The following is a 14,633-nucleotide window of genomic DNA, read 5'->3' as shown; positions in this document are numbered from 1 at the left end:
TGCATCTTTTGTATTTGTAAAGACTCTACGTTTATTCGTGTGCACTCAGAATAACAACGAAACGTTGCGCTTTTATAAAATAATTAAAGCAAACAGGATGCACTTTCTGCCATCTCAGACTTGTGAACTTGAGCGCGTCACTTCGAAACTTCGAAACGTGTATTCTTGCCTTATTACAGACATGAAAAATATATCTATAGAGAGTGAAGCTTTTAAATGAACCAATTCAAATAAAAAACAAATATTCTCAGATTATGTAATCCTTATGAAACATGCATACATACTGCGGAGATGACGAGTCAGTGTCGCCAACTTCATCTATTAAACCGAAAACAGAAAGCACTAGTGTAACAATAAATTCTTAAAACGTTAATGCAGCGTACTTGCTGTTTTTCCCTAACACATTCATAATTATTATATTTGCCGGTGCGCTGTGGCAAGCCTTTTTTTGCGTGCGCTTGAGCGCTTATTAGGCTGTAGGCAATTAAAGGCTCATTATTATGATTTATATGGTTTATTAATAAAAGTGCGACTAATAGTCGACTAATGCTTAAAATGAACGACTATTAGTCGACCAGAAAAATCTTTAGTCGAGGGCAGCCCTAGAAGATACACATCTCGACCACAGACCGTCTCTGTTCACTCTCAATATATTTTAAAATATTGCCCTGGTCACACTGAGCAAATATTTATTCTGATGACTTTTGTGTGACTGATCATGCTGTAGCTAGTTAACAAAATGCTTTCTCTGTGTCCAGACTTGACTGCAATAATAACTGACACTTAAAATCAACATTTAAATGTCTACTTTTACTAAAAGTAGTTTTTAATAATGTCTGAAAGTATATCCAAATGAATAACTTAATACAAGTAATATGCTTTATGTCTTACACTCTCACATACACTCTCACAGTTTTTATTTTTTATATATATAGGGCTATACAGCCATCTATTTACAGGCAAGCTGCTCATGGTCTGGTGTTTTCAGTGACTCAAAGCAGCTCAGTTCACAGTAAATGTAAATGCGTCACACAGACTCTGCTTCTGCTCTGAGTTTGAGTGACGTATACGCTTAAAGGGATGGTTCAACCAAAAATTAAAATTCTGTCATGAAAAAATATAATGAAAGTCATTAGGGACCAGAAACTGTTCGGTTACCTACATTCTTCAAAATATCTTCTTTTGTGTTAAGCAGAATAAAGAAAGGTACATACAGGTTTAGAACAACTGGAGGGTGAATAAATTATGACAGAATTTTCATTTTTGTGTGAACTGTCCCTTTAAGTGCATTTGGGAATGCAACATACTTGAGTAGGGAACCTCTGATAGTAGTAGTATTGTGTTCCACTATACAATGTCAGAAACAAGTCCCCAAACTGCCATCTTTTGTACACATTGTGAGTACAAGTCATACAAGCCGTACAATTAATTAATAGATAAATATTATTAACCATTTTATGAAAAGGAAACCAGAAAGCTGTAAAATAAGCAGAAAATAGAAAAAGAATTGGAACATGTTGCAGGCCAGATTTGAACCTGCTTCTCCCATATGAGCATCACAGTGCACTGTAGGTGTAACTAGCCCACAGCTTTGACAAAATAAATGGATTTTTATGGTGCTGAGCTGTTAGTTTCCCTACTAATATTGTAGACTGAGGCATCACCCTTGTTAGCAGACTGATGGGGACCAAGTTCTGCTGAAGCTGCACACTGCAGTCATTGTTCAATGTTCCTCTATTATCCTGCACCTGCATAAACAGGAATCTATATACACGCTCTCATCAAGCCAGTGCAATATGCTGGATATGGACCTGCAATGGTGAATTATATCCTAGCGGTGACATATCAGCAGAAAAAAGCTTGATGAATCAGGATGGGCTGCAGATCTTCCACAATCCCCACCATAAGTCCAGACAGATAAGCAGTGTACAACCTCTTGAGAGAGTGCTTATGTTAGATGATGATTAATCCAGCACCAGGACGCCTCAACACCCCCAACCCCCTTACAAAGAAATGCTTATGTATATAATTGGGTTATCCATTCCCATGCTTTCAACAGGCAGTCAGTCACTGGTCATGTTATTTATTACCTGCAAGACAAAAAAAATATAACTCTAACCACTACCACTGATCATAAAGAGTGTGCGCCTCAGTGCACAAGCTATCTCTATTAGAAATCTAACTGATTATTAGTTTTGTTATTACCATACATCCAGTAAGCAATTTCACAATTTAACCCTTACATAAAAATAGAATAGATGATAATAATAATAATAATAATAATAATAATGATGCAAAAAGTCTTAGGGCAAAAAATAATTACAGTATTTATTAAAAATTAATAATAATGACAACTATCATCAATATTATTAATATATAATAATAAAAACCTAAATATTAATAAAACATTTGTGTTTAACTGCTTCAATGACAGGCTCTTTGCAAAGCCTGATTTATATTGTGACGGATGCACAACAGACACTAAAATCAAACTAAAAAGATCATAGATATTATTAAAAGTAAACTCCACAGCCAAAACATAATAAATAAATAAAAATAAAATAAAATGTTGACTGGGGAGGTTTGAGTTACAGTTCAAACTAAAATATCCCACATAAACAGATACAATCAGTCTGAAATGATCAAGGATATTATTAAAAGTAAACTAATGTTCATAACATCGTAATCCACACCCAGTAATAAAATAAAATTACTAAATAAATTCTCTCTCTTGACAGAGATTTGAGTTCTCCAAGTTACAGTATGTTTCATAGTACTTCAAGCAATTTTATCTCAGAAGATCAAGGAAAATTTGATTCGTTGTGATATGGACGCTTTAAACCCCATCTACACTACAGATAGAGACAATTACATTCACTACAGAAGAAAGTGTCCATTCAGGGAAGTGTGTCTGAGTATTGTAATCATTAGCAGTATGTAGTCTGTGAGCCACTGTGATCTATTGTAGCCGTGAGTGACATATGAAGGTGTTTGTCTGTAGCACATGATGGATTATAGCATCTTCTTGGCTTGATACAGTGGCCGGTGAAGTTATTGACATGTAAAATTTCCTGTATGTCTGTATATGTATCCAGCTCAAGTTTGATCTACAGTGTGTGAAACGGTTCATCTGACCAAACATGCATGAGCTCCACCACAAACGATGATGGATGGTGCTTCCACCACCACGGACGCGGCATCAGTGCAGAGGTACTGAACGTAAAAGCACATCTAGCCGGATTGGTTTGGATTGCATATCTGTTTTCTACACATAAATAAAAAAATACAGCCTGTGTCTTTTTTTTTTTTTTTTTTTACATTTATGAGCATAGCTGGAAATCTGTTTGCCCCAGGCGGCTAGAGAAAAGAAGTCATAACTTTCAGAAGCACACAGAGTCCTTGCTCTCAGCCCATCACGATTCATCAGGATGCGAAGCAAGCCCGTCACCTTTTATTACACCCAATATTTCAAGCTCCATTTGAAACTGAGATGGAAATATTGCGAGTTTGTTAGAACTGCCAAAATAAACACAAAATAATTTGAAGGCAAGTTCTCCAGACAACCCTTGTTGCAAGCATCTCCCATCATAAAATACCAAGAGAACTTTCAATTCAATCTATTTTTGGCCAACTCAGTTGCTGGAGCGCTTCAGTGATTATTGGAACATTTTCAAGGGGTGATTTGATTTTTTTTCCCCCTCTCGATCTGTTTTCCTCTTCTCCAGACATCATTTCTCACTCTCCTGCTCTTTCTCTCTCTCTCCACAAAATCAAATATCAGCATTCCTATGAGTTACAAGAATCAGAAGGCATTGCTCTAATAGCTGTACGTTTGCTTTTTCTCTCTTCAAAGACTCCAAATGGAGCTGAAGCTCTGAATAAAGTGGAATCGTTGATATGACAGGGCAGACACTTCAGCAGTACATCATCACAGAATATGATGCGAGCGCGACTGGCAGGAAATGAGAGCGGCGATGTGGGTGGAAACTCCTCGTTATCAAAGTTGCTCTGAATTTACTAATGTATTCTTCAAAATAAGACAATGGAAGTGAAAAATAAACGTTTATGTACAGAGGAATCATTTTGGATTTCTTGCTGCTTCCATTTTCTCACAAAATATGTTTTTGCTTTTTGTAACTTAATGTGTCAGGCCATCATATAAAAAAAGTCATACTAATTTATAATAAATATTTGCAAATCTGACTTTCATCTACAGTGAAGAATGAATTGCGAATACAGAAACAGTTTCAAAATTATTTTCAACTTGAATTGTCACCACAGTCTAAAAGAAATGATGACAAAATAACCATATTTTGCATCACACATACATCAGATGCAGGAACTATTTTGTTTTCTGGTATTGCTACTAATAAGGGAAATTATCTAAAAATCACAGTTTTGTTATAATTTGTGTGACAGAGTTAACATTATAGACACATTAGAGAACATAAAGAAAATAAAGTAACTGAAAATATATTTATATATAAAATATTTATAATATACCGTATATACCACAGCACAGTTCAAAAGTTTGGGGTTGGTACGATTTTTTAAAATATTTTTTGAAAGAAGTCTCTCACCAAAGCTGCATTTATTTGTTCAAAAATACTGTAAAAACAGTAATATTGTTCAATGTAATTTGAAATTTAAAGTATCAGAAATCATTCTTATATGCTAATTTACTGCTAAATAAACATTTCTTATTATTATTGAAAACAGTTGATTATTTGATAAATATGAAGTTCAAAAGAAGAGTATTTATTTGAAATAGAAATCTAATTTAATGCATTCTTGCTAAATAAAAGTATTAATTTCTTTAAAATAAAATAAAAATTACAATTAGCCAAAGTTAATTGCCTGTTTATGTTTTTATGTAAATCAAAAAAATGGTGGTGACACAACTGCGAAACCTTATAAACATATATTTTAATTTCTTTCATAGCCATCTTCTATTCAATTTAACTCATTTTTTTCTGTTACGAATTTCTTCTTTTAAAGATACATTTTCATATGTTTGTTTTTCCTAATTTTCAGTTTTCGGTGGTGAGTGATAATGTAATACCATCATTTTAATGCAATGAACAATAAAAAGGATGAAATGGTATTTGTGTTAAGAACCTTGTAGTGATCATCTCTGTTTAACATAAAACTGCAAATGTAGCAATTTAAAACGAATGGCATGCAAAACAGCTTTTCCCCCTTTCTATAAAACACTATCTTCCCGTCCTGTCATGTTTAACAACACCCAGCCCTTCTCTCTCTTTCTCCGTGGCGCCCTGGAGGTGAGCCCCACTTCAAAGCTGGAGGAAAAAGCTTCACCATTCATCTCCAGCTTCAGCCCCAAATAGGCCGTAATGACTGGGCACTGATAGATGCTGGAGAAAGAGGAGTCCATAGAGCCATTCATGGAGGCTAATCAGCATGCCGAGAGCAAAGCCTGGCTCTGCAGTGACTGAATGCAGACTGTGAGCACCCCTCCTTTAATCTCTCACTCATTCATTCGGCCCTGCCGTGGCTTTATGACAAACCAGACACGGCCTTCTCTGCTGTTTCCCGCCACCTTACCTCGGCCTCCTCCTTTCCTCCGCTGCCCTTTTTTCTCCTCTACATCCCGTGAGTCAGAGTAAACAACCATTATAGTCTAAGAACATTGAGCTAATTTAGAGGAAAACACAATTAAACACACTGTATGTGAGATGTCGGTATTAATAAAGCGGGTTCACCCCAGGACGAGCCATTATGATATAATTAACGTGGCAAGAATGCAAGTTGTCACTTTGCTAATGGTCACGGGGCCAAAACGCTCCGATAAGCTTCAGATTTGCTGGCATTGTTCTAAAACGCCTCTAAGTGCTGCAGGTTAGACGTGTTAAGCGGCGCAACTCGTGATAGATGATACGCCCTCCCTGTCTGTTTAAATAGCCCCGCTGACAGCGAAATGTCTGATTCATCTCCAGCCTCTTCCAGCGCTCTCCACAGGATCTCCTGTATACTCCAGTGCGTGCGTTTTAGGGATGAAAGAGCTGCCAACCATGCATCTCGGAGATGGAGACTTGCTGGCTGTGCTGATCTGAAATTCAAAAGCTATCCTTTACAGGCTGTCAGAAAAGTGATGGAGTGAAAAGGGAGTCTATCATCAGGGGACTGATGCTGGACTCCACCAGCGCCGCATGACGCTATCAGCCTTCATTCTCATGCCAAGATCGTTCAGTTCAATTCTATAACCGAAAGCTTTATGCTGCGCGTATTGCCTTGCAATGCAAGTCAATTGGCCTCATTTGACTGTAAGATGTTTTCATTAAGAAACACCACCAGTGACAAAGGCATATATGAATAATGTCATGTTCGGAGGCACGATAAGACAGGAGTTGTGAGAAGACAATTAGGATATTGCAGAATAATAATAAGATATTAAACACAGCATTGTCTGAGTTGGAGTTTAGCTCAGGAAACCAGGAAGTCAAATTCAAGACATAAAACAGAAAGGTCAGATGAAACAACATAAAGTCTTGAATGGGCAGAGAGACCTGATGACATTTAACTAGTAAAAACAAACCAATACGTGTATATAATGCAGTGCAAGTTCATTATTTTAATAAATCAGTGTCCAAAATTCATGTTGTGACTTGAGATGAAACAAGCTACAATAAATATCCAATAATTTATTTAAAAAATACATTTGATTTTCCATTATATGTATATTAAATGTATTTATTTTATAAAATAAATAAAATATTTTTAAATATTTATATTTTGTTTTGTTGTGGTTTTTATTATTTTATTGAAGCTATTCCTGTAGCTTAAACAGTACACAGAATAACAATGGGAAAGATTTTACTCTTGATTTTACTCCCAGGTAATGCAAAAACTAAAAAAATGAATACCTTGAATGCAATATCAGTTACTTTGAAATAAAAGTAACTGACAAAATGTTGAATGTAAATCTCTATTTCCAAATCTGCCTCCATCTCCTTGCAAACCCAAGATCATGAAACAGAAAGACCACTTGAAGTCAAATTCAAGACAAAAAACATAAAGGTCAAATATGAGACAACACAACACAATGGTCTAGAATGGTTTGAGAGACCTCATGACTTTTTCAGTTAAAAAAAAAAAGTTTATATAATATCAATATAATATATAATAATAAATATAAAATATAATGCACGTTTATTATAAATCATTGTCCAAAATTCAGGTTGTAATTTCAAAGAGATGAAAACAAGCACTATAACAAACGTGCATTTTTTAATTTCATTTATAAAATAACTATTGAATTTATATATTTTATTTTATATATTTATTTTATTAAGTGTATTTTATAAAAAAATTAATGCATTTATGCAGGTTGTGAATTAAAAGCGATGAAAACAAGTTTTATTAAATATAACATTTAATTTATTTATAAAATAACTATACAATTAAATTAATGTATTTTATGAAATAAATGTACATAATAAATAGATATGATATATTAAATATATTTTTTTATAAAATAAAATGTATTTATTTGAATAATATTATTTATAATATTATTTATCAAATATCATTTAAATATTATTTATAAATAAAATACATTTATTATTTTATTTTATTTTATTTGTATTTTATTCAAATTATGCATACAGCTGTATAAATTGTATACCTTGAATGCAAAGTCAGTCACTTTGAAATTAAAGTAAATTTAAAATGTTGAATGTAAGTCTGTTTCCAAATCTTACTCCTCCTCCTTAGAGACTGTGGCAAGGCCGTAAAAATACAGAGTACAGCTTTTACATTGAGTAGACAGAATTATTGCAACCTGAAATTGAGGACTTTACATCCTGTATCATATTTTAGGTAGTTTGTTTTTTTATGACAAGTCCTACCATTCAGCCAGTTGCTATATCATAATATCAGTTGCCAATAACCTGCTTAAGAGCTAAGGATACTTTATCTGGGCAGTATATATCCTTCCTGTCACCCTATACACCTATTATCCTTGTCTAGATTGGTGCAGTAGTCAGAGGGAGGGTTGGCGGGAGACGAGGGTCTCCTTTAGAGTCAGTAATGACAGTCAGACTGAGATTGGACCTGATGCCAGGTCAGTCTGGCTGGCCTCTGAGCTCAGCAGGCAGCCAAAATCGTTGCTTCCAAAGTCCAATCATACCAAAAAGCCCCTGCAAAGTGTGACTGCAAGATGTCTGCTTGTACAGACTCCTGGGGGAGTGCTTTAAACACATTTATTTAGAATACTTAAAACTTACGCAGAACACTTTAAGACATGCAAGCCTTCCACAGGCCTGCCACATCCACAGTGTTCCACTTTGTTAATCACTCCATGGTTTTAGTCTGGCATCCATCCTCTTTCAAGCTATTTCCATCAATTAGCAACTGCTGGGGAGTTCAGGTGGCCACAGTAATGGTAATCTTTGTAGCCAGCTGTTCATTTGAAATGCTTAGCGGTAGCATTGTATGTGTATTTTTTTGAGCATTTCTTTCTGTTGGCTCTTATTTCCGTCATGACCTGAACTCACTGGTCAGAAGAGATTTTGTTTGAACTGAACATCCTTTCACAATAAAATGTACATTTAAAATGTTGAATGTAAGTCTCTGTTTCTAAATCTCCTTAGAGACTGTGGCAAACCCAAGACCATGAAAAATAAAGACCGCTTGAAGTCAAATTCAAGACAAAATCCAGAAAGGTCAGATATGAGACAACACAAAGTCTAGAGTTGTGAGAGAAACCTCATGCCTTTTTAACTATCAAAAAAAATACAATAAATGTATATAATATAATGCATTTCATTATTCAATAAATCATTGGCTGAAATTCATATTTGAATTAAGAGAGATGAAAACAAGCTGCGACAAACTATTTATTTTATTTGTAAAATAACTATATTTATTGATAAATAAAATAAATGTATTTATTTAGAAAATAACTGTTTAATAAAAAAATATTTATAAAGTAATATACATTTTTGGTAACACTTTCAATGTGTCATTTGTTAACATTAGTTAATGTATTAACTAACATGAAATAACAATGAACAATACATTTGTTACAGTATTTAGTAATCTATGTTAATGTTAGTTAATGAAAATACAGTTATTCATTGTTCATGTTACTTCACGGTGACCGTGATTTCACTCCAGGATCAACAGAAGATGTTTATCCAGGAACATGTCTTACTTGGCAAAATCACGGCGACCGTTAGTTCACAGTGCATTAACTAATGTTAACAAATACAACTTTTGATTTTAATAATTAGTAAATGTTGAAATTAATATTAAGATCAATAAATGTTGTAGAAGTATTGTTCATGCTTAGTTCATCTTACCTAATACAGGTAACTACTGTTAACTAATAAACCTTATTGTAAAGTGTTACCCCTTTTTTTTATTAGTTTTATTTTATGTTTTTGTTTGTTTGTTTTTGAGTATTTCCTTCTGTTCACTTTCATTGTCATCATGACCAGATCCAGTCATAAATGTAAACTGTAATTTTCTTTTTTATGCTTTTTTCTTGTGTGTGTGATATAAACCACTTCAAGACTACAACATAATTAAAGGACCAAATGAGACCATAAATAGAGCCTCAATAAAAAAAAATCTATTAAAAAAAAAAAGCTTTAAAAGCTTAAATTATCATGGATCAAACTGTTTTACTCATGTAATGACATATTTTCGAGTGAAACAGAATATAAAAAATTAAAAAGTAAGGTTTCATTTCATCTTTTTAAAAAAAGTGTCTTTATCACATTAATGTTAACCTGCGTGAAATTGCACTAACTATTAGCAAGACTGTAAAAAAGTGATGTCAGCCGAAAAGGAAAGTTGTTTCAGTGGTGAAGCAGGTTATTATTTTTAATGAAAGCTAAAACATTTTTTCTTAACACGCAATGCTGAAGCATTCACAATAACAGCATAAATGTGTATTTGGAAAGTAAATATGATCAATTTGGATTTCATGCTAGCTTAGTAATTTTACTTGTTCATTATAACAATCAGTCCTGATGAATTGCTATTTTTAAAGCCACTGGACAATCCGTTCTAAATTGAGCATAAACGAATCTGACCTAAAAAAGAAAATAAATGGAGAAATGTTGGAAAGTGTGAGCTGAGCTCTGAGGTTGGTGCATTATAATATCAAACACCCAACGCAGCACTATGTCTCCGTATGTAGAAATTAAAGGTGTTTGGGCAGATGCCTCCTGCGGTTCTCTCCATCACTATGCTGGAGGTCACTGCTCTATTCCTTGGCACTCTGTGAGAAGCAAACCCATGCATTCTCCAATTATTTTCTTTAAAAGCCCAGTTACTGTGGCAACCAGGCCAACATGTTTTGTTTGCCATGGCGGCAAGCCAACTCAAACCTTTAAGCTGTTCAAAGCAAGCTCACACATAATGGGTGACTGCTCTCATGGTCTCCACTTTACACCTATACTGATATCGCACACACAAAGAGCTCCAAACATAACTTAATGATAGCATCGCTTCACTTAGAAGTTCATCAGTTGGTTAAAAATAAAGACATCCGAAAGGCTGCCGATCAAAATCCAATTCCAACTCACCTTTAAGCTGTATTTTAAGAGTTGTAGAGAAAAGTAATAGTCTGTTCTCTGAGGTTAAAAAAATATCACATTGTGCCTTATACTGAGATTCTTATGCAACATGGATCAATTTTATGAGGCAGAATTTTCTCACTTTTGCTTTCCAGAGCATATAGAAGATAAAAGATGTCAGACTGAGCTCTAGGGTGTCACATCAGCACCTACAGGACTCGGTCGCCGTGATTTTGCCAAGTAAGACATGTTCCTGGATCAACTATCTATCTATCTATCTATCTATCTATCTATCTACCTATCACCGATTGGGAAAATAGTCAGATGTGTCTAGGTTTCTTTAGGTGCATCACAGTGTATCTCACAATCTAGTCTCTGTGCTTTCCACATAATCATTTATAATCACAAATGATTGTGAATCAGTGTAAAACAGTCGTTTTAATATCAGCATATATCTCAGTCTTCAAACTAGGTTAAATTATGTTTTTCAGTTTCAAAGTAAAGTCAGTAAATGACATTGATACAAATATAGCATCTCCTTAAGTAAATAAATGGAGTAGCAATTCAAACAGATGATCCTTGGTTTGACCTTAAGCTAGATTTAAGCACTACATATTTACAAGTACATGAAAGGTCACTCAAAAGTCCTTTTTCTTATCAATTCTGATGCCAGATGAATGCAGAGTATCACTGATGCACATACACTGGCAGAACATGCACACCCCATGTATATAATGAAATACGAAAAACAGGTCATTATCTCATTAAAAGGTGTTTTCATTGTAATCGAGCAATATGTTACCCTGCACTGTAAAAAAAAAAAAATGTAAGTAATTTTAAAGAAGTTACCCTACCATATCTATCTATCTAGCTATCTATCTATAAAATAACAAAACATGTCATTTTACTGCAAAATATTCTAAAACATTAAAAAATAACATTTCTGAATTAAGTGAAAATGTATATTTAACAAGGCTATATAATTTTACGATAAAATATTGTTGAAATTATATTTTTCTAATCAAAACTTAGAAACCACCTTATAATTTGTTCATTATACAAATGCAGTCAAAGTGTATCGCATTATTTTAGTGTCATTGGGCTGTAGAGGCCAATTTTGATGAACACAGTGATCATGTGGCCTTTCATTGCACCACCTATCATCACATTTTACACAGTAACAGAGATTTTAATAGCTCAAATACATTGGTATATTAATATTATATGGTTTCATGACATATGCAGTTAAGAACTATTAAATAACTTAAAATGCCCAAAAGTCTTCAAAATGTTGTAACATCATCACCATGTTTTCATGGTAAAGTTTTGGCAATCACAACTTGTTTCTCATTATAATTACTTATCGTAAAATTATCATTTATATGTTTTCTTTCCGCAAAATTAATCGAATTCTGACAAAGGCCGTTAGTGTACGGCTTACCTTCGCCGAAGAAATGCGCTTGAATCAAGAACAGCAGAAAAAAGCCCACCGCCGCTCCCGCGAGCGTCCACGCCACACGGAGATGCTGCATCTTTCTGATGATCGGATGCGTTTACAACAGCACATCCATCCCGGCTCAACACTGAAGAAACATTCCCTTATTCTCAGGAAGAACAGGCTGTTCGGTGAGGACCCTCTCCATGCGGACGAGCCTCTGCTGATAGTGCGGAACTGCTCGCGCGACAGGTTTCTATTCGGACAGATTAAAGTTCAAGTTCCAACGCGGCTTCTGGCACTTCGTCCCGTTAACCGCTGCATAGTCTCTCGTTCACTGGTCGTCCCAAAATATTTAGCAGGCAACGCGCTGCATGTCTTCACACATCCACACGCGAGCCTCGAGCTGCATAAACAACTGTCACCACCGGAATTCCGTTAAAGTCCAGGAAAAGACCTCACACATGTCCAGGCGCGCGCGAGGGGTCTGTAGTCCACTGCGTCGTTCAGTTGACTCCACGGCAGAAACTGTGCGGACGCGCAGCGTTGCCCGTCTGAATGTCTTCACACATCCACACGCGAGCCTCGAGCTGCATAAACAACTGTCACCACCGGAATTCCGTTAAAGTCCAGGAAAATACCTCACACATGTCCAGGCGCGCGCGAGGGGTCTGTAGTCCACTGCGTCGTTCAGTTCCACGGCAGAAACTGTGCGGACGCGCAGCGTTGCCCGTCTGAGCGTCTCCCGTTTAACTGAGGCTGCGGGTCTGCACGCGAGTTTCGTCTCGGTTGAAAGTCGACGTCATCACTGTTAAATCTGTCAATCTCCGGGTGAGCGCGCGCGGGGATACCTAGTTACAGTAGGCCAACAAACATGTTTTGTTACGAAAATGTTTTTTTTTTTTTTTCTTTTTTTTTTTGCTAAAAATATATCCAAGCGACTTAAGACTGGTTTTGGGGTTTTTGTTCGAAAAAGTTTTTTTTTTTTTGTCTATTTTTTTTTTTTCGTTTCATTTAACAGTTCAGGAATAGCCTACCCAAGTTAAGGTGTTTTCAATCTTGTGAAATTCACATTTGATATGCTGTTTTTTTGTTTTTCTCAAAGGGGAGTTAGCATTAATATTCTCAACTTTTTTTTCTTCTTTGAATTACTGTAAAAACGTCAGTTGCCAGAACTTTACCGTAAAAATTCAGTGATGGTATTATGGTATTAAGCATTTTGGTGACTGTATATTTTATTTTCTAACTTAATAGTAGGCTATGTAAGTGGTACTGATCATCTTTTGTTCAATGGAAGGCCACAAATTCAATCACACAAAAAGAAACACACCAGGGTCAAATTTATGACTCAAAATAGTATTAAATAAAATATTAACTAACATGAATGCAACACAAAACCCTATGTAAAAAAAAGGGCCAATAGGGACCAATGGGTTATGTATGGACAAATGCACTTCTCATTCTTTAAAATATCGTATTTTTTGTTACACAAATGTTCTCTTTTTATAATTTTAATTCACTTTAAAGGGTACCCCACAGTTTACATATGCAAATCAAAATTGGTTTCTGTCATTTTCCATCTTATATCTATGTATGTCATTAAATATATAGGCAATGTTAAATATCACATTGACGTTCAGATTTATATTTAGTAAGAAAGTAAATATCAAGCTGCCATTTACGAGGTGCTTTTATCTACTACAGTACACGCAGTGACAATCCCCTGGATCACCAACGTGAGGTTAGGTACACACACAATATAGATTAACATCAAAATGTAAAAAAAAATTTATATATATATATATATATATATATATATATACGATAGATAGATAGATAGATACACACAATATATATTCATGCATCTAATTTAATGCTTCATATATGCATTCCAGTAGGGAGACTTGCTTTCTCATGCTTTCTCATGTTTTGAAGGTTTTTTCTAAAACTTCTCTAAAAAGTCTTCTTCATTCAGTGATGGATAGCTATTTGCTTTGTCTCTTGATGATATAATTAATAGTGATCTCTTTTAATGCATATATTCAGATTTAAAAGTAATCCATTTTCTCTGCCGTTGATGTCACTTTTCATATTATTCCCAAGAGTAAAAAAAAAAATATATATATATATATATATATATATATATATATATACGATAGATAGATAGATAGATACACACAATATATATTCATGCATCTAATTTAATGCTTCATATATGCATTCCAGTAGGGAGACTTGCTTTCTCATGCTTTCTCATGTTTTGAAGGTTTTTTCTAAAACTTCTCTAAAAAGTCTTCTTCATTCAGTGATGGATAGCTATTTGCTTTGTCTCTTGATGATATAATTAATAATGATCTCTTTTAATGCATATATTCAGATTTAAAAGTAATCCATTTTCTTTGCCGTTAATGTCACTTTTCTTATTATTCCCAAGTACAGCTGTCCACACATGACATCCCATCACATTCTCATATTGTTCTCACGTACTCCCAGCTTCAGTAGAGGAATGGCAATCAATCAGTGGGGACCCAATTAAATATGTTCAGATACTGCACCACTGCAAAGTCAAGCTGCTACTGAAATATCCTGCCCTATAATAACATGTTCCCCCTGTGTTGCCAATATATCTCCTACAGATCTAGTCTTTTTTT

The 14,633-nt window shown here is 34.7% G+C and overlaps 1 protein-coding gene across 1 annotated transcript in view; it reads right to left on the bottom strand.

The window, feature by feature from the left end:
* tafa5b (TAFA chemokine like family member 5b) overlaps positions 1-12,540 on the bottom strand; it is a 27,907-nt gene extending 15,367 nt beyond the window's left edge. The window contains exon 1 of the mRNA XM_016496496.1: positions 11,989-12,540. Within this exon, the coding sequence (XP_016351982.1) occupies positions 11,989-12,079 (91 nt within the window). The 5' untranslated portion in view covers positions 12,080-12,540. The remainder of the gene's footprint in view (positions 1-11,988) is intronic.
* Positions 12,541-14,633: the final 2,093 nt, after the last annotated feature.

The sequence above is a fragment of the Sinocyclocheilus anshuiensis genome, unplaced genomic scaffold, assembly GCF_001515605.1.
Source record: "Sinocyclocheilus anshuiensis isolate Anshui unplaced genomic scaffold, SAMN03320099.WGS_v1.1 scaffold778, whole genome shotgun sequence".
NCBI classification, from domain to species: Eukaryota; Metazoa; Chordata; class Actinopteri; order Cypriniformes; family Cyprinidae; genus Sinocyclocheilus; species Sinocyclocheilus anshuiensis.
This window is presented reverse-complemented; position numbering and strand designations above follow the sequence as displayed.